The 20,391-nt window shown below is 51.7% G+C and overlaps 2 protein-coding genes across 3 annotated transcripts in view; both read right to left on the reverse strand.

The window, feature by feature from the left end:
• Positions 1-243: 243 nt before the first annotated feature.
• MAN2C1 (mannosidase alpha class 2C member 1) lies at positions 244-14,183 on the reverse strand. 2 transcript variants are annotated; one of them, XM_036907651.2, is made up of 26 exons: positions 13,993-14,183; positions 13,603-13,728; positions 13,044-13,167; positions 11,884-11,954; positions 10,639-10,816; positions 10,138-10,327; positions 5,866-5,972; positions 5,574-5,684; positions 5,202-5,294; positions 5,005-5,121; positions 4,693-4,788; positions 4,445-4,590; positions 4,002-4,125; positions 3,555-3,676; positions 3,343-3,428; positions 3,086-3,241; positions 2,813-2,923; positions 2,541-2,673; positions 2,180-2,284; positions 1,921-2,077; positions 1,663-1,806; positions 1,212-1,321; positions 1,024-1,103; positions 733-881; positions 553-662; positions 244-481 (listed from the first exon to the last, which is right to left on the reverse strand). In XM_036907651.2, exons 1-26 carry the CDS (start codon positions 14,091-14,093, stop codon positions 355-357), a joined length of 3,174 nt encoding a protein of 1,057 aa, XP_036763546.2. In that variant the 5' UTR covers positions 14,094-14,183; the 3' UTR covers positions 244-354. The 2 variants fall into 2 exon arrangements, with proteins under 2 accessions (XP_036763546.2, XP_036763545.2); XM_036907650.2 differs by having other exon boundaries at positions 2,541-2,635; positions 2,813-2,910; positions 13,993-14,174.
• A 1,760-nt stretch (positions 14,184-15,943) lies between these two features.
• The window catches only part of SIN3A (SIN3 transcription regulator family member A), a 65,354-nt gene continuing 60,906 nt past the window's right edge, over positions 15,944-20,391 (reverse strand). Inside the window, exons 20-21 of the mRNA XM_036907639.2 lie at positions 19,120-19,327; positions 15,944-17,022 (exon numbers count right to left, since the gene is read on the reverse strand). Coding sequence (XP_036763534.2) covers positions 16,792-17,022; positions 19,120-19,327 — 439 coding nt within the window. The 3' untranslated portion in view covers positions 15,944-16,791. The remainder of the gene's footprint in view (positions 17,023-19,119; positions 19,328-20,391) is intronic.

Below are 20,391 nucleotides of genomic sequence, written 5' to 3' on the forward strand. Positions count from 1 at the left end.
CGGGCCTTCTCCCCAGCCCCAGGTCCTCGGCGTGCTGACACAGGGGAGGAGCTTCCTACTGCGCAGTCTCATAGCTTGTAGTCCCTGAAACCCTCCATCTCTGTCCTGGGGCTGCAGCCCCAATCTGCACACACAGACAACCTTAGGTCCGCTTGCTCCTGCCCCCAGGTGCCTGGGGAAAACCCTTCCCCGGTGAAAGCCGGAAGCTAGGCCCCCAGGGCAGTGAGCCAGTTCCCGCAGGGCTCCTGAGCCAAGGGTTTATTGCTCAAGCAGTGACAGAACCTTGCTTCAGGTTGGGGAGGCCAAATGAGGAGCCCCCAAAGGCTTCCCAAACAAAACCCCGCCCTCAGGGGCTCAGTTTTCTGGGGACCGCAGCGCGAGCACCAGGGACCGCACTTGGAAGGGAGAGAAGGTGAGCTTCAGGCAGGTGTCCCGGAGGGGCAGGTGGCCGGCGGGGTCACGCCGCTCCAGGAGGTCGCAGCTGGAGGACAGGAGGGGCTGTGAGGGCCCTGCTGGGGCTGGACTCCCACCCCCACTCTGCACCCCACTCACAGGAAGGCTTCCTTAACTGGCAGCGACGTGTGCAGCCAGCAATCGACGTGGCTGCCATGGGCTTCGTACAGACGTAGAACCAGCCTGCGCCCCTCCGGGCTGGCCTCGGCCTGTGGGAGGAGGTGGGTGGTGGGTGGTGACAGGTGAGGGACGGGCTTGGGACCCCACCCCGGCCCTTGCCTGTTTGACGGTCTCCACCACCACCGCAGGCGAGGACACTGAGAAGGCGCTCCAGGCAGCAGCGGGCGCCGGGCCCGGGACAGGCAGCACCAACAGGGGGAAGTTAAGGCTGTAGGCAGCTTGGATGACGCTGGCGTCCTGGAAAGAGCCTGGGTGCGGACCGGAAAGGGATGTGTGGTAGAAAGTAAGGGTGGGGGTGTGGGGCTGCAGCAGTCTCCCCTACGGACTGCTGGAGAAACCGAGGTTCAGAGGAGAGCGGTGCAGAGCGGCGTCCCGGGACGCAGCACTCACCCTGGTGCGGCATCAGCGCGTAGGTGAACTCATGGCGCCCCATGTCTGCAGTGGCGTCGGGGGCCTTAGGTGCCCGTAAGCTGGGGTGGGTAAAGCGGGTGTGAGCCGGGCAGGAGCTACCTAAGTTCTGCATCGGGAAGACCCCTGTCCCATGCCAGTTTCCCAGGCCTGACAGGTACCCAACTCACAGAGAGAGGCTGAGGACGCTGCCTCGGACCGACACGCCGTACTTGCAGTCATTGAGCAGGGCCAGCCCGAAGCCGTGCTCTGACAGATCCACCCAGCGGTGGGCCCACACCTGGGGGGCAGACACGAGACCACGTGACGGCCCCCCTCCTTGCGCCCCAGGGCTCCTTTCCCTACAGTGAGGGCAAGCGCTGGGACCACAGGGTTTGATTTCGGCTCTCACCACCCAACTGGTGTAAGCCTCAGTCCCTCATCTGTGAAATGGGGATAACAGTACTTACCCCACCAAATGGGCATGAATATCAAACTGAACATAAAGCATTTAGCATAATGCCTGGCACACATGTTAGGAACCAGCAAATGCTGGTCACCCTCCTCCTCACCCCTTACCACCACCTTGTCTCTTCCCAACCAGTGAGGATCCAGCCCCCCGGAGCCCATCCCATGTTGGACCTCAAATCGAGCCCAGTCCCAGGAGGTGTTGCAGTGGGTGGGCCGCTGCAGATGGCCAAACTGGACCTCATAGGTAGCCTGGGGGCTGCGCACACGGGCAGGGAACTCCACCTTCAGGAACTTGTGGGCCTCATGCCAGTGCACCTGGGTTAGCAGTGGGGGGGGACGCGGAGAGGGGCAAACACACACAGGCCTGGTCTGGCCCCTCTTCGCAGCCCCACTTGGGGAAAATGCCCACCACCCTGCCCCCACTGCTACCTCAGTGTGGAAGCAGACATAGGGGCAGCCAACATCCAGCACAACCTCCTGGCGCAGCCAACTGCTGGGGCTGATCTGCAGCAGGAACCAGGCGCTGCCTCGCACGCCACCCTCAGTGCCCACTGCCAATGTCCCTGACTGGCCCAGCACTGGCTTCCTGTGGGACAGGTGGGAGGCTTGAGCCAGGGCAGGCTGATGGAAGGGACCCAACACATCTGCACTCCCATCACCATCCCTCCAAGTCCTGCCCAACACGTACCGTGTCTCCAGGTGGTAATCCATGACGTCCCACGCATCCCAGTACAAGGGGACATCTTCAAACAGCACGAACTGGTTCCCCATGGCACCCTCAGCAATGGCCTCCCTGGAAGGACATGAGGATTAGTGCTTTACAACTATATGACCTTGGTCTCCCCAGCCGCTCAACATGGGGTGGGGGAAGGGTGAGTAGGCCCAGGGGATAGGAGACAACAAGCCCAGCCTGCCCTGATCCACTGGAGTCCCAGTCCACAGCCACTGGGGGATTGCTGTGGGTAGTGCTATGGCTGGCCTGAGACCAGAAGGAGCAGGGTCTGGGATCCACCTGCCAGGCACTGGGAGAGCGCAGTGGGGGTGGGCACCTGCCAGAAGCCACCAGCACCAGGGATGTCAGGCAGCCAGTCGGGTTCAGCCTCGCCCGGACGATGCCGTTGTCCAGAGTCACAGCACCGTCAGTCTCGGTGGGAGGAGGCCTTAAGGCTGAGTCTGCACGGGCTTCCCACAGCCAACAGCCTCCCAGCCCCACCCCGGCCCCGGCCCCGCCTCCCCACCTGCTCCTGGCTGGAGAGCTCAGACATATCCTGTTAGGGATGGCCCAGGACAGCCGCACCCCGTGGGACACGCCGGCACTCACCTCTTGCACTACCGACACAGGCTGTTGGGGCAGCAGGGGCTGCAGGGAGGCGGGGGTGGGAACAGGAGCATAGCCCATGCTGGGCACTGTCACCAGGGCTGGGGATAAGGCCTGAGCATCAGGGCTGCCTCCCTGCACTTCCGGAAGCCGTGCTCAGGAGGTGGAGACCGCTACCACTCTCCAGCCTGGGCGCCCCAGGGCACATCCCCAGGGCAGTGTTCCCAGCTCTCGACCCCTCCTGCTGCAGGGGCAGCCCCTCTCCCCAGCTCATACCGAGGCTGCGGGCCCCACCAGGCCTTGGCAGGGCCAACACTTCAGTGCGCTCCCAGGGCAGTGTGTTGACAATGAGGAGGCCCTCAGGACCTGGCTCCCCAGCGCACAGGGCTGCAGCTGCAGCACTGAGCAGTGTGTTGCCATGGGAACGGATGTCTAAGGAGAAATTGGTTGGCATGAGTGGCCAACGGGCCTGGGATGACCTGAGTGTCCTACGGGGGTGCTGGGGAGCGTGGCAGGAATGCTGTCAGCCTCACCTTCATAGTGGCACATGGCTTCCTCTGCCACCAGCTGGATGCAGCTTCCGGTCACCACATCATGGAACTGGTTCAGAAGCAGGAGTCTACGGAGGCCAAGGGCAGGAGATGGGGACGCCCGGGAGGGGAGGAGGAACGGAAGCTGGGGGGACAGTCACCGAGATGTCTGAGGTGAGGGCAGGCGGGCAGCAGGGGGCAGAAGCCGGGCTGACCTCCACAAGCCCTGCAGCTGGGCTGCTGGGTACAGAAACCGCGCGCTGCGGGCCAAGGCCAGGCTGCTGAGCAGCTCCACGTCGTGCAGGATCCGCTCACACTCCCGGTTCCCCTTCTTGATCTGAGCCGGGGGGAGGGTCAGTCATGGCCGCCTCAAGCTTCCCAGGACACCTTCCGAGAGCCCTCCCTCGCTCAGAACCCCGGACGGCTCCCCAGGGCTTCCTGCACAAAGCCTCTCCTTGGTGACCTGCCCCAGATCCTCCCCTCTCCCGTCAGCCCGGCCCCCCTCCTTCAGGGACTCGGTCCTGCCTCCTCCGGGCTCCTGACTGACTCAGCTCCCCGGTTTCTTTCCTCTCAGCTCCTCCTTGAAACACTGCCTGTTCCCTCGGATCTGGGCTGGGCTCCATCCCGGGCTGCCTTCTCCGACCCTCTGCAGAGTCCCTGACCTGGGCGTGGGTGGTATAGGTGCCGTTATGTAGCTCCAGGAAGAGCTCCCCGACCCACGTGCACAGCTGCCCGGAGTCGCTCTCCAGCGCCGAGAAGAGTTCTCCCGGAGAAGACAGCCGCACCCTAAAGGAAACGGCACGTCTGGGTGTCCCAGTGTCAGCGGTCACACGGCTCACCCTCCATGCCAGAGCAGGAGAAATCCAGCCACGGCGGAAAGGAGCTGCCTCAGGAAACTCCCGGGCCACACCAAGCCAGCTGTGGACACGCCAGCAGGGTTCTGTCTGCTGGGTTTAAGCCCTTCCCCACCCCCAGGGGGGAGGTCGGGAAGGGCCGACGGTCCAGGACTGCCTCAGACGGTCTAGAGGAGGGGTTGGGCCCAATGCTTGAGCAGGAAGAAGGGTTCCCGGTAAGGGCCGAGGGCTGCAGGAGGCCCAAGTCCGACCTCGGCAGCCCGTCTGTATTGCGCAGCCGCTTCAGGCGGTCCACCATGGTCTGGGTGGGGCCACCACCCCCGTCCCCAAAGCCGAAGAGGAAGGCGCTGTGGTTGGTCCGCCCCTTGTCCCGGTTTTGGGCCACTGTCTTCAGCACCTGGACAGGTGGGGAGAGGTCGGCGTGAGTCAGCCCGGGACAGGACACCCAGTCCTCTCCGGCCTGCCCGTCCCCGCACCTCGGCCACCAGGTGCCCCTCACCTCCTCCACGCGGCCCTGCATCCCGTATGAGTCACCAGGTGGGAAGTGGGCCAGCACACGGGAACCGTCCAGCCCCTCCCAGAAGAAGGTGTGGTGCTGCGGGCGGGGAGACAGAGGCAGAGGAGAACATCAGGGCCGAGGCAGAGCCAGGCCCTCAGACCGCCCCTGCCCGCCGCGGGACTCTGGGGCATGGGTACCTCTGGGTGGGAGTTGGGGGTCTGTCCAGGGACCCTCCATAAGCCTGAGGAGAGGTGAATGGGCCAGGCAGGGACCCACACCCGTTCTGACCCCGGCCCCCGGGGTCCTGCTCACCGGGAATGAGTTCACCAAGTTCCAGCTTAGTTTCTGAGTCAGGAAGTGCCGGATGCCACAGCTGCGCATGATCTGAGGCAGCTGTGCCGAGTAGCCAAATGTGTCTGGCAGCCAGAACTGCGGGGAGAAGGGCCTCTGCGGCACCGGACCAGGGCTCCGGCCCCTCCTGCCCACGGGCGCAGCAGCCCTCAGCCTACCTCGGAGCACCTCTTCCCGAACTCCTGCAGGAAGAAGTTCTGGCCCTGCAGGAACTGCCTCACCATGGCCTCTCCGCTCGGAAGATTCCCATCCTGGCAGGGAGGGAAGCGGGAGGCGGCTGGGGTCAGCGCCAGACGGGGACTGGGCAGGAGCCCCGCTCCCTGCCCTGCAGAAGCCAGGCTCTGACGAAGGGGCTATTAAGGCCGGCGCCCAGGCAGGGTCCGTTTCCTCCCCTCAGGCCCGACTGTCTATCCTCGGAAATGCAGGATGTATTTCCTACAGGGGACGTGAATGGCCCACAGAGCCATCAGCAAAGGCAGGAGGGCCATGGTGCTATGGCCTGAGGCTGAAGGGCCGCAGACCGCACTCACCATCTCCACCCAGGTGCCCCCGACAGGTGCAAACTGCCCACGGTTGGCAAACTCCTGGAGCCGGGCATACAGGCCCGGGTAGTGGACCTTCACCCACTCAAGCTGCTGTGCCTGTGAGGCAGATTGGGCAGTAGCTGGGTCAGGAGTGATACCCCTCCTGGGGCTGGGCATCTGGGTCCCAGTGGGCAGCTTCGCGTGGGGAAGAGCCCTGCCCCTCGGGCCTGAGAGACCCTCCGAACCTCACCCTTGGGCCTCCTGGGCTCCAGAGCCCCCCCACAGCTGTCTCTCTGACCTGGGAGCAGACAAAGATGAATTCAGGGTTCTGCTCCATGAGCCTCACGGCTGTCACCCAGCTCCGGGCACATTTTCGCACCGTTTCTTTGAAGGGCCAAAGCCAGGCTGGACAGAAAGGCGGGTGGAGAGGGGAAGGAGAGTGTCCCAGTGCCCAGCTCCTCACAGAGCTCTGGCCTCACCCCTGAGCTCCCCCCACCCAGACCGGGCCTGGCCTGGGCCACCAGAGGATCATCCTAGCCCTCCTCCCATTCCAGGCCCTTTTCCCTGCAAAACTCTGTGGCCTCCCTCCTGAGCTGTTGCTTCAGATCGTCCCTACAGAGTGAGAGTCATCAGTGGGAAAAGGAGCTTGGCACAGTTACCAGCTCATTTTCACAGGTTAGGAAATGGAGGCCCCAGGCCCTGCAATAGCCTCCCCCGGAGGTTTCATACCCCCAGACAGGATCCTGTGGGAGGCGTAGGAGCAAACCCTTCCCTGCAGCTGCACAGATGGATACCCTAGGGCAGAGGCACAGCTCCCCGAGATACACCTGCCGCGGCCAGCCCCCTGCACAAGGCACTACAGCTTCTCCTGACCTCTAGGCCTCGGACCCTCCCTGACCAGCCCAGAAGCCCACACTACCCCCACATCGCGGCATAACAGAGGAAGCACCTGTTCTGTGGTTCAGAAACCTCAGCTGCGAAAAGCTTCTGTACAGCAAAAGACACCATCAATAGAACAAAAAGGATCCCTACAGTATGTATGGGAGAATGTATTTGAAAATGACACATCCGATAAAGGCTTGACGTCCAGAATATATAAAGAGCTCACACGCCTCAACAAACAAAAAACAAATAACCCAATTAAAAAATGGGCACAGGATCTGAACAGTTCTCCAAAAAAGAAATACAGATGGCCAACAGACACATGAAAAGATGCTCCACATCGCTAATTATCAGAGAGATGCAAATTAAAACTACAATGAGGTATCACCTCACACCAGTAAGGATGGCTGCCATCCAAAAGACAGAGAACAACAAATATTGGTGAGGCTGTGGAGAAAGGGGAACCCTCCTACACTGCTGGTGGGAATGTAAATTAGTTCAACCATTGTGGAAAGCAGTATGGAGGTACATCAAAATGCTCAAAACAGACTTACCATTTGACCCAGGAATTGCACTCCTAGGAATTTACCCTAAGAATGCAGCAATCAAGTATGAGAAAGACCAATGTACCCCTATGTTTATCGCAGCACTATTTACAATAGCCAAGAATTGGAAGCAACCTAAATGTCCATCTATAGATGAATGGATAAAGAAGATGTGGTACATATACACAATGGAATACTACTCAGCCATAAGAAAAGGGCAAATCCAATCATTTGCAGCAACATGGATGGAGCTGGAGGGTATTATGCTCAGTGAAACAAGTCAAGCAGAGAAAGAGAAATACCAAATGATTTCACTTATCTGTGGAATATAAGAACAAAGGAAAAACTGAAGGAACAAAACAGCAGCAGACTCACAGAACCTAAGAATGGACTAACAGGTACCAAAGGGAAAGGGACTGGGGAGGGTGGGTGGGTAGGGAGGGATAAGGTGGGGGGGAAGAAGAAGGGGGGTATTAAGATTAGCATACATGGGGAGGTGGGAGAAAGGGGAGGGCTGTACAACACAGAGAGGGCAAGTAGTAATTCTACAACATTTGCTATGCTGATGGACAGTGACTGTAAAGGGGTTTATAGGGGGGACCTGGTATAGGGGAGAGCCTAGTAAACATAATATTCGTCATGTAAGTGTAGATTAATGATACCAAAAAAAAAAAAGGCAGTTCCTGTGTGGAGACCTCCAATGAGTCCTACACAAGGGTATAAAGGGCATATAAAAGTGTAGGCAAAGGGTCTGTTTGTGTTTATACAGAGGATCAAAGCCTAATTGGGCTACCCCGAAAATGAACTAAGATACGATATGAAAAAGAACTTCCAACATCAGCACTCTCTGGAAGACTCATGCCAGAAGATGATCATCAAAAAACCCCAACAAAGATCCACGCACTGCTACAGCTGTAGATGCACTCATCCCACCAGCTCCTGGACTTGCCATGGGAATGAAGAAGGAGATATCTAAGCTGGCCTGTGCATACAGTAAAACAACAAATTTGACTGGATCTATATTGTTGGAACTCAACCAAGAATTTGGAGAGGTGCAAATTGTAGTGCTCCAAACTCTTACAACTACAGACTATTTACTGTTAAAAGAACATATGGGATGTGAACATTCCCCAGGAATGGGTTGTTTTAATTTGTCTGATTTCTCTCAGACTGTTCAAGTTCAGTTGGACAATATCCACCATATCATAGATAAGTTTTCACAAATGCCTAAGGTGCCTAACTGGTTTTCTTGGTTTCACTGGAGATGGCTGGTTATTACAGGTATGCTTTGGTTATGTAACTATACTCCTATTATGTTAATGTGTGTGCGCAATTTAAGTAGTAGCTTCAAACCTATATATGCTGAAGTTACTCTACAAGAAGATATGTCAAAGAAATAATCAATCTTCCCATGTTTTCTTCCGTCTGCTACTTCTAAAGCTTTTCTTCTTTCTTCCTAACTACAACCCTTAAATAGAATTCGTGCCTCATATCAAATTTACCAAGTATCATAATTCTTCCAAGTGGTAAAGATACCTCAAGACAAATGCTGGGCATAGAAGCCACAGGGCATAAATATGCAAATAATTAAAAAGCTAACCTTTTCAAACAATAAGGCTTCCCTCTCACTTACCAACTTCACATTTCCCTGTATGGCCCCGGAAGATGACTGGTTAGCCAGAGACGGGTAAGATTCCTCAAGGGAGGAACAACCTAAGACAGGCACAGTCACAGGGGGGCCATCAGGTGAGAAATTGGGGATCAACAGAGGTGAGGCTTAGAACCTCACGCCCCCTGTTCTGAGAGAAATCTTCTGCATAAGTGGATGTTTTATTGCCCTTGTCTAGCTTGGATTAACACATAGTCTACAGGCACACACCTGACCATCTACATTTGCTCTCTTACAACACTAAACTATGTTTTCTACCTTTATCTTGTATCTACCTACCACTTCAGCATTTTATTAAAAATAATAATAATAAAGAGAGAAATGTGGTATCCACATATAAATCAAGTATAAAAACCAAATGAGTATTCATATTTGAACTGACTGTTTATAGTTCATAATGCATGAGCAAAACCGAAAGTTTCTGTGATGACTGCCCTTGTACTGTTTGCTATGTAACTTATTCACTATGTAAGAACTTGTTCGTTATGCTTCAGAAGATTGGAGACTGAAGAAAATTAGGCTTGGGGTGGATTAATGATTGTGCATTGAGCATTGACTCCCCTATACAGAATTTTATTGTTGTTAACAACCATTTGATCAATAAATATGAGAGATCCCCTCACAATAACAACAACAAAAAGTACACACTTCCAATTGTAAAATAAATAAGTAACCGGGATGTAATGTATAGCATAAGGAATATAGTCAAAATATTGTAACAGCTTGGTATGGTGATAGCTGGTACCTAGAATTATCATGTATATAAATGCTGAATCACTGTGTTGTACACCTGAAACTAATGTAATGTAATACTGTGTGTCAACTACCCTTCAATAAAAAATAATTATCTAAAAAAAAAAACAAAACAAAAAGAAACCTCAGCTGCATCAGAATCAAAACTTTGAGGAACTTGTTAAAAAGAGACTCCTCATAAGCTTCACAGACACTGCAAACGCATCAGGTTCAAACCTGAACTCCTGGTCCGACCCAGGGAACTTCCCCTGCCCTTGAGCCCCCATCTCGATCACGTCCACATCACTCTTCCCTGAGGCCTTGGGCACTCTTACTTTTGTCCAGACTCTTACTCATTCTCACTGAGTTCAAAGGTTACCTGCTCCCCAAAGCCTCTTGAATCCCCCCAACCCAGTTGGGTTAAGTGCTTCTTCTGGGCTCCCCAGCCCGCAATCTTCCATCATGGCACCAATTGTGTCTATTTTGTGATTATCAGTCTTATAATCCTCGTCTAAGCCCTTGTCTAGCATGGGGTCACACAGGGCATCAGATTTTGTTGAAAGAACAGATGAAGCCATACCTAGCACAGCCCTCAGCCAATCCCTTGCCCCATTCTACAGATGGAGAGAACTGAGGTCCAAGAGGGGCAAGAATTTGCTGAGGATCACGCAGTGCTTCAGGAATAGCCAGGGCTTCAAGGGCATTCCTGCCTCCCCAGACCACCCACAAGCTGCCACCCTACCTGTATCAATGTGGCAGTGCCCCATGGCATGGATAGTATGTTGGCTTTCACCTCCACGTTGGCCGAAGAACCTGGAGGCCAGAGCCTGGGCCACTGGGAAGGTCTCAGGCTGGGCAGGGTCACACACATTCACGATCTGGTTGGCCGTGTACAGGGCCTGGAAGCTGCGCTGGTTGTCCTCTCCAAGGCCCTGCAACAGCGTGCCCCCCCTTAGTCCCCATCTCAAGCAAGTGGGGTCTCCAGAATTAGGCCCTGGTGGATCTCCCAAGGAAGGGTTGTAGGTAGAGGTGCTCCCCGTCTCCGGCCCTCTGCTCCTGCTGGTCCCTGCAGCTCAGGACTGTCTTCCTCCTCCCCTTTGCACAGGGAAATCCTCTCTGTACTCAGGCAGGCAGAAACACTCTCCCTATTCCGGATTCCCAGACTCCCAACTATCTGACCCAAGAAACAACCCGCCTGGAGCAAGGCTAGAGAATGACCAGGGTGGGTGAGGGTGGCGAGTACCTTGGCCATGCCCAGCAGCAGCTCCAGGTCCACCAGGAGCTCACAGACATGCCGGCGGAACACGGCCAGCTCAGCCCGGCTCACCTGGAACCTCTTCTCTGGGTCAGGGGCTGCGATCATGCTCCCCTTCCCAGCTCCCAGGAGCCCGCTGCAGGCCACTTCCACATAGAGGGTCAGGCTACCAATGTGGGGAAGCAGCTTCAGGCCAAGGGACTGGCAAAGGACCCAGGGGGTATAGGGAGGGAGGAGCAAGAAGATGTCCGGCTGACCCCTTCCCATGCAGCTGCAGGGCCCCACAGTGTGTCAGGTGTGTGCGCAAGAGGGTCCTAATGGAAACCCAGACCGAACCTGCATTCTGCTGAGTATTCTGCCTCAGCTGGGGAGGATAAGTAGCCAAGTTTGCAACTGTGTGAATTTGCTGCCTTTTATTTCCAAAACTGTCGTTACAAAGCACTGTCTTGGTCTAAGACCCTCTTTGCATATTAAGAACATACTCGGATCTCCCAGGTCTAACCTTTCAGAGTGAGCATCCGTTAGCCAGCACGGTGTGGGACAGTCTCTGGAACAGCATGGCAGGCTGCGGTGCTGTTCTCAGTGCCGAGAGAGCAGACACGCCCTCCCCGGGGCAGCCTCCCTGCCCCTGCTCCCACCCCTCTCCCAAGTCCAGACCAGATTTCTCCTACCGAGTACCCCGTGTGTCTTTGCAGAGCCCTCATCAGGTTGGCAATTAGGGAAGTACAAATGAGCCCCCTTTGCTGTCAAAGGCCACGTTACTCACTATCATAGTCCTACATCTGGAAGGGTCAGACACACAGTGTTCAATAATTATAAAATATAGTAATAATGCCTAAGAAGAGTTTTTAAGGTGTCATAAAATACACGTTACTATATGGAATGAAAAAAATCAGGATGCCAAGTATCAAAGAAATACAACCTCAACTAGTAAAAACTATGCTTCGAAGAATTCCTGAGATGAATGCAGAGATGTTGATAATGGTCATTTCTAGGTGGTGGGACAATGGGAGCTACTTACTTTTTTGTGCTTTTCTGTATTTATCACAAGAAGACAAACATTATTTTCACAGAAAGAAAATCCTGCTTTTTAAAAACGAACTATGAAATTTGAGGATGATTATGTTGGAGGTGGGTGTGTTTCTGAGACCACTTTGGGCCTCAGCTCCTCCTTGCCCACTGGTGCCCTCTCCCCCATAGCACTGGTCAACTAGGGAACAGCAACTCACTCACCTCCGGGGGTCTCCTTCCCCCAGCCTGTCAGTCAGGACATAGCTAGTCTTCTCCCCTTCTTTGGTCAAACCCTGGTGGGTAGTGGGGTGAAAGAGACAGGGCCTCAGCCTTTAGACAGTTCAGATCAAGTATAAGCTGAAGGAGGCCATGCCCCTCCACCCTCCTCACTCTCAGGTATGGCTAAGATTGATAGATCAGGGACTCCTGGTAGCAGGTGCCCCAACCCCTATGGAGGCCAGTTCCATGACCAGCAAATGGCACCTGTTCACCAGCAGAAAAGCCCCTGGTCTTATGGGAAAGGCCTTGGGCAGGTGTCAGGAACCTTAGGTGTGACATCTGGTGGCCTCTGTACTCAAGTATCTGAAGGGAAATTCTTTGAAGTCAGGGACAGGTTTGCCTCATCCTCTGCTATACCCCTGGTGCTTAACACAGGGCCTAGCCCACAGAGGTCACTCAGGAGACATCTGCTGAGCCAATGAGGGAGGGTTTGCCATCTTTCCATATAGGCAGAACAACAGTCCTGAGACTTAAAAGTTAGTCCAGGTGGATTGGAAGCCGTGTGAACCTGAGTTAAGTGAACTAACCTCTGTATATCTGTTTCTTAACCTGTAATTGAGCATAAAGACTCACCACATAGGATTATAAAGATTAAATCTGATATGGTTGGATGCATAAACAAGACAATAGTTGTTATATTTGGGGAACTGGGATGGGGTTGTAGGGAGAGATCCATTACTTCAGAGGAAGAAGACCTAAATTTTTACTTTTTACTATCCAGAGCTGTTTGAAAGCATATATTACATAAAAGCAGACAATATGGTTTGCAAAGCCACTAGTCTGGCACCTGGCACCTACTAGAGGCCTAATAAATGGATCTGCTATACTTAGTGTTCTTGTACTTGATTAGAAACTATTTTCAGTCCAAATAGGGAGGTGGTCAGTTAGAGGCAGTGTTGGTTTAGCACTATTTGTGTTTGGACCCAGAACCTCGCCATTCAATTTCCCAGTATGAGAAGGACCAACACACAGGGGCCTAAGCAGCAACTTCTCCAGTCCTGAAATCCTGATGCCACACTGCAGGCAGAGCCACTCAGCTGTGGCTTCTCCAGAGACCAAGGCTGACATATGGTCATACCTGTCCCTAAGGCAGGGCACCTCACCTGGACAGGTTCCCCATCACGCCACACCAGACCTTCTCCATCACTTTCCCAGCGCAGATGAACTTCCTGATCCACCCATGCCTCTGGGATAGTCAGCTCAACCCGGAACCAACAGGTCCACCATCTGCAAGAGAGGCACTGAGATGGGCCCGGGGTGGAAGTCATCCTCGACATTCTTCCTTGGCTTCAGGGTCAGCAGGGGCTTGAGACTTTCTCCGAGTATCTGCAGTATCAGTCACATGATATTCTGCTTTGATCCACAAGAACAGAACAACAGGGTGTGAAGCAAGGTGGGGGAAAGAAGCAGAATCAAGGGTCTGTGCCCCTTCCCTAGGGTGCCCTCCCTTAAGGGGTGTCCAGGGACTGGGAGGATAAAATGAAAACTTCCCCACGAGTACTGAGACCAGGGAGCTGCTCCCAGCAGAGGGTGCTGCTCCGCCGCAAGAGGCTGTCTAGGGCAGAGGTCTGGCAACGGAGGTGTGGCCCTAAGAAGTCAGCGGGCCAAGAAGGGACCCTACCCTTCCGCCCGCCGTCCCGCCCTGCTCCGGGTGTTACCCACGTGGGCCCGAAGCTGTCGCCGACGTGTGCGGGGCGGAAGTCCTGCCGGACTGCCTCTTGGTAGGGGAGCCTCTCGGGCGTCAGGAAGCTGGAGAGCGCGGCCACCGGGCAGCTGTCCCCGAAGAGCCTGGGAGAGAGGGGCCTGTGGGCACGCGCTCTAGGCCATCCCCTTTCCGCCGTGGACCAGCCGCCGGATGGAGACGCGCGTCCTCCCGATCCACTGCCCCACACAGCACAGCCCTCCTCGACCCCTTCCTCCCGGGTTCCTGCCCCGTCCGCGCCGGGCACTTTGTCTTTCGGCCCTGGTGGCCGAAGCCTCGGTTTCCCTCCGGAAGGGAAGGCGGAGGAGCACGGATGCGGCCGACTGGCGCCCAGGGCGAGGGGACCCCACCTGCCGCGGAGGTTACAGTCGGTAAAGTAGAGCGGCGAGACGAATTTCTCCACCCGCTCCAGGGTAGTGCGCCAGTGCTTCAGGGCCGGCGCCGCCGCCATCGCCACGCGCCCGCCCCGTTCTCCGGAAGCTCCTGGAGCTGCCGCAGCGGCCCAGGGCCTGCAACCAAAGGTTCCGGCTTTCAAGGGCGCCTTCCGCCCCGGGGAGCTTTCCTGGGAACACCGGCAGCTCTCGGAAGCCCGGCCGCTCTGGACTTCTGAGCTGGGACACTGGAAGTTGAAAACCGCGCTTCCGGGGCGGCTTCCCTGTATCTTCTCCCAGCTAGTAGGCCACCGGGCAAATCCCTAAATATAATGGCAAGTTTGATGCCCAGATTCTCCCAATGTCTCAGGAGACGGGGAACCATTAGGCATGATAGGCGAAAGCCTCGGCTGCCGCCACGCTTGTCATCAAGCTTCAGAAGCAAGCGGTAACCCCCTTGCTCCCCAGTCTGTTTCACCTGTGGCTCTGGTTATCTGAAAAACCTGCCTTCTTAACATATAAAGAACGGGCGCCAGGGATAGGGGCTTTCAAGGTGATGGGTGGTCACAGAGTTGAGAGGGGTTTGCTACCCCAGTAGTAACCTGTTTCCTCTACTACATATTATATGTAGGTGGGCAACTGTTGCCCATCACCAGAAACTGCAAATATTTTGATTTGAGATGGCAGATCAGAGTCAAAACATTCAAGATCCTAATGGAAGAATGTATTTTACCACACAGAGACTGAAAGCCCTAATTCCAGAAACACCTCCAATTTCATCCTGTTACCCTAGCTGTACTCTGAACATAACCCTGTGCAGGGACAGCAACAGCTGGGGCCGCCCTGGTAAGGCCCCATCAATTTTCCCCATAATTCCAAGTCAACATGATCTTTCTTGAGCAGAGAGTTATTGCTGGGAAGACATGAATTATCTTCCCCAACCCCAATATGTATCACTCCACCTCCAAATCAGGGACTGCCCCCCAGCTTTGCCCTAAATCTTCCACAAGGCTATTTTGCCAACATACACTTTTGGGCTCAGTCTCCGGTCCGTGACAACAGAACAGTCTAAAATTGGAGAAGTCTACAGTGTTTCGAAAATCTACAAGCCAGAAAATTTTGTGGGTTTTGGGGATTTTTAATTAAAAAGCAAAACCACATAAAACACTGTTGGTTACTTTGTAACTATTACTAGGGTAATGGTTGCTGGAGAAAAATCCACCAGAACACTGGGAGGGTTTAGATGGTCTTTGTTCAAAGCCCAGAATGACTACATATAAATACCTAGTCACTCCTGTTTAACTGTCTGCCAGTCTGTTTACGATATAAAAAAATATATATATATTCTATTTATAGTTGCTAATGAAATGTATCAAATCTTCTCCCTCCCAACCCCAATTATACCACATGCCTTGTATATTACTGCTTTCAAATACTGGTTTGGTATTTGTTTGCCTTAATTTCCTATAAGGTTAAGAAAAAATAGAGAATACAAACTATATAGCCAGACAACTTACCCAAATATGAAATATTTCCAAACAGTTTAAATAAGGAGAAAAAACATGTACTAAAATAAGTTTCCTACTTTCAAAGTTTGGAATATTTTCATTTGGGCCAAGTCTGATTGACTATTAGCTACATAAAGTAAAATCCTATTTGCACAATGGATAAGGAGCTGAAGCCCAAACCTCTGCTTCACAACAGTTCTCTGGTGAGGACAAGGGACTTGGGTTGAGAATTTATTCCTTAAGAACCAAGCTTTATTTATTTACAAAAAAAATGTTGGGGCAAGGGGGAAGACAAGTTTTACACAAAAGTACTACAACAGTAACTCCCTTTGGTAAAAAGTGTAATAAATGTCTTGTACATCTGTTCATAGGTCCTAAATCTGAAGCCACATAGAACTATGGTACACAAGAAGCTAGAGCAGTTATGCTAGCACATCAAAGCATATTTCTTTTAATAAAAAATTGACAGTATGTACATTATTTACACACAAAAAAGGAAAACCAAGTTAAAATGTGTGTGTGTGTGTGTGTGAGAGAGAGAGTAAAGCTGGTGGATGGCACTAGGGTAGACTAGTTAAGAAGCAGGTACAAAACAGTTCCACGGGAGCTAAAAAGGACAACTGAATTGAACTTGTTGAGGTTGAGAACCAGAGGACAGAGGAAGGGTAGGCAGCAAGGGATTCGTCAGATATCAAATCCACAAGATGATCAATCCCAAAGCCAACTGCACTTCCCACATAAAAACTAATGGGTATCTAGATGTACTCGAGTGACCAGGAAAAAAAATGTAATAAAATCCAGTTGTTTTTTTCCTTTTGTGGGGAGAGGAAAGGTGCAGTGACCATCAGAGTTACAATCCATCTGAGTATGGAGTCCTTCCCCAGTCTGTTCGTCAATGCATACCCATCCAGTCAAGATGTGCACAGCATCTGGTTCCCCAGGCCCCAGGAGACTCCAGTCTTACCTCTGTTGGTATATGCAAGCAAGCTGCACGTCTCTGTGCTTGCATGGATTTCCTTCCCCTCTGGGGCAGGCTAACAGCCAAAAACCCACGGGAAAAGTTCCAGCTCTGGCTTTGTAAGGTATCCGTGTTCCTTTTATGTAGCCCACGTGGTGCCAGGTTGCACCAGCCACATACAGATCAGGCGGCCATGTCCCAGAGGCCCATGAGGATTGAAAGGCATCTTCCTTGTTTCTTCAGTGTGTGTGAGTGGATGTGCCCCCCTCCCCAACACACACTCCCCTCAAGTTATCTGCTCTGGCTTTGCAGTTATGGGGCTTTGAACACTGTGCCATATTTGACACGGTACTTGTTAATGCTCACAAAGTGCAGGGTCTCTGTGTCACAGGTGGTGGTACAGGGCACCAGGCCCTCCAGCCCTTCACCCATGAGCCATTTGCTGGTCTCTGCTGCCATTTCACGGGGCACATGCTCCTTGGTCCATTGATCTACCCAGGCCTGGAACCTCTGATGAAGCCGCTTGCTAACACGCTCATGGGACTGCAAAATGAAACAAAGAAAAAACACCATGAACCAGGACCAAAAAAGCTCAAATACAAAGCCCAATTTTCTCCTAAGCAGCAGAGGGAAGATGTGGGCTCAAGTGTCTGATACTACTCGTTAGTAAAAAGAAAGGCAATAGGAATCCATTTAAAGAGAATTGAAAAAAAAGTAAACACAGAACATGTAAGAGGCTGGAACCTATAAAGCTCACAAAAAAAATGCCAACACAGGGTCTGGGCAGAACTAGCCCAGTGCTTCTCAATTTCAGCAAGCATTAGTATTACCTGAGAAACCTGATACAAAGGTACAGGTTTCCTCATTGCCATCAATCTGCATTTTAAAACCAGCAACCCAGCTGATCCGAATGCACCCAGAATGAGACACAATGAGTTGTGGCTGTTGGTCATTTGTCAGCAGGGCAATCTACTTGTAAGTAAGACAATGCAAAGCAAATGACTTAAAACCCACTCTTCCTTCACCTACCCTGCCCAGCAGAATGCCAGGCACAGCAGTGAAGGTTTACGTTCCTACCTATGTATCCAGTAAATATTTATTGGTGCCCGTGTGCAAGACAGGATACAGGATACAAAGATGAATTAGGTGTTATCTAGTTCCCCAAATAATTTGAACCAGAGACACAGCACCATGAGAAAGTACATTAAGCCACCAACCCAACGTCTCCCACCTGTATGTTTTATAGTTTTTTCAGACTTAACCAGTTTCAAAACCAAATGCTTGATCTGCCCCCCAAACCTGGTAACCCCTCCTATCAGCAGGTGTATTCCTCAACTTCCCATTTACTCCAGCAGAACAAACGAAACCCACCACGCGTCATCCTCAGTGCTCTCCTTGCTCTCCTCTCCTCGCACCCAATCATCACCAAGTCTACTGCCGCCCTGGCAGTCCAGGCCACCGCCACCTCTCACCTGGACAAGAGCAGTCTTCTGGGAGGTCTCTGCCCTCCCAACTCTGTGCTCACACACACTCCCATTCTCCTCACAGTAGTCCAAGCCATCTTTGTCCGTGATGTCCCAGTGCGCCTCAAACATAACTGTGACCATGGCATATAAGGCCAAGCAATGTGACCTCTGTATACTCTTCCCACTTCATGCATCCCGTTTTCCCTATGGCTCAAGCCACAGTGATGTGGTCAGTTTCTCCAACATGCCAAGTCCTTTCCTTCCTCCCAGCCTTGTACTTGTGTGTTTCTTTTGACTACAAAGTACCAACCCCCAACTCCTCACTGGGATGGAGCCTTATCATTGGCCAAATCTCAAGTGTCACATCCTTAGAGAGGGCTCCCTAACAAAGCAGGGCCCGCGTGCCAGTTACCTGCGATCACTTCACCTAGTTTCTTTCCTTGGTGGTCTATCTCACTACATTATATGCTCCACTTCCTGGTCATCACAAGGCCTGGCACAATACCTGGGATGCAACTGTGCCAGGAAGCTTTCACAATGGAGACAGCATGTGAAACAGGATTCATACAAGTAATACCACTTGAAATGTAAACGCTTGAAGGAGCTTCACTGGAAGGTGCTACTAGCAGTTATGGGTTACACTGTGTCCCCTGCAGATTCCTATGATGAAGTCCTAACCCTCAGTACCTCAGAATATGATCTGACTTGGAAATTGGGTCCTTGAAGATGTAAGTAATTAAGATGAGGTCGTACTGTCATAGGGTGGGCTCATAATCCGTAACACACACACACACACGGAGAATGCTATGTGAAGACAAAGGCAGAGGTCTGCAAGCCAAGGAATGCCAAAGATTAAAAGCACACCACCAAAGACTAGGAGAGGTGTGGAATAGATTCTCCCTCACAGCTCTCAGAAGGTTCACACCAACTCTGCTAACACTTTAATTCAAACTTCTGGCTCCCGGAACTGTAAGACAGTAAAACTGCTCAGCCACACAGTCCGTGGTGCCGGTACAGCAGCCCTAGCAAGATGATACACCTGTTTACTCAACAATTTGCAAATCCAAAAGGAGGTTTTCATAAAAGGAGAGAAACAGTAAGAAGCCTCTGGGGATGGGCCTGATCCTGGCTGGGCAGGGATATATGTGGAGAGATTCCAGTTACTGGTTCTCACCTGATGCGCCCGGAGCAGGGCGGTCCTCCGATACATGTAGTCCTCAGACTTGATCACATATACCATCTTGTAGGAATTCAGCTTGAATCTACATTCCAGCTTATCCAGGCTGTCCACATTCTCCATGGTCTTCTTGCTATTCCCTTCTTTGCCTTCCTTTTCCTGCTGTTCTCGACCACGCTGACACTTCCGGATCCGCCGCAGATTCCTGCAAAGCAGTAAACCCTGCTGGATGAGAGCTTGTCCAGACAGACACAAACAACTCCCCTAAAAGGGGATAAAAACCTCAAAATCAGTTTTCCTTATTTCATTTATGTTTTCATAACACATCACAGTTCCAGTTACATATACAAAATGTTCAATGGTTTCATTGCTACAAAACAAAATTTTTTTTTTTACAAAACAAAATTTTAACTGCAGAGATACATAGAATAAAAATTACAAATCTTCAACCATTCCTTACTCCCAATTCTCCAATCTCTCTCGTCTTGTTTGCAGTTTTGATTTAAAACCTTCTAGGGGAAAAAACAAAACAAAACAACCTTTAAGGCCTCTCTGAATTAACATGTAATCACTCATACGGTTGTTTTGGGATTTGCTTAAAACACAACAGGATCATACTATGAATATTAATCTATTATTCTCAACTTTTCACTTAGTGTTGTAAAGATTTTTTTTTCATTGTACTACACATAGATTTATCTCATTCTCTTTAACTGCTGCAGAGGAAATGTACTTTAACCATCCCTGAACAACAATCAATCAGGGTTCCTCATCTGAACCACAGAGCACAGAAAATTATTTGAATACCTATTTTTTCAGTTCTCCCAGTACATTATTGCTATTCTACACACCAAGAAAAGGCAATTCACATCAATTGATGCCTTAGAGGATATTGAGAGCTTATTTCTCTCTAACAACAAGCAGAAAGGTTGTCAGCTAATCAATTATATTGTTTCCAATACTTTGCTATTAAAAACATTGCTTCAGTGATTTTCTTTGTACAGAAGCTTTTTAGCTTGATATAGTCCCATTTGTTCATTTTTTATTTTGTTTCCCTTGCCAGAGGAGATGCGTCCAGGAAAAAGTTGCTCATTTTTATTCAAGAGATTTTTGCCTTTGTTTTCTTCTAAGAGTTTTATAGTTTCATGACTTACATTCAGGTCTTTGATCCATTTCAACTTTACTTTTGTGCATGGAGTTAGACAATAATCCAATTTCATTCTCTTACATGTAGCTGTCCAGTTTTGCCAACACCAGTTGTTGAAGAGG

Source organism: Manis pentadactyla, chromosome 11 (genome assembly GCF_030020395.1).
Source record: "Manis pentadactyla isolate mManPen7 chromosome 11, mManPen7.hap1, whole genome shotgun sequence".
Lineage (NCBI taxonomy): Eukaryota > Metazoa > Chordata > Mammalia > Pholidota > Manidae > Manis > Manis pentadactyla.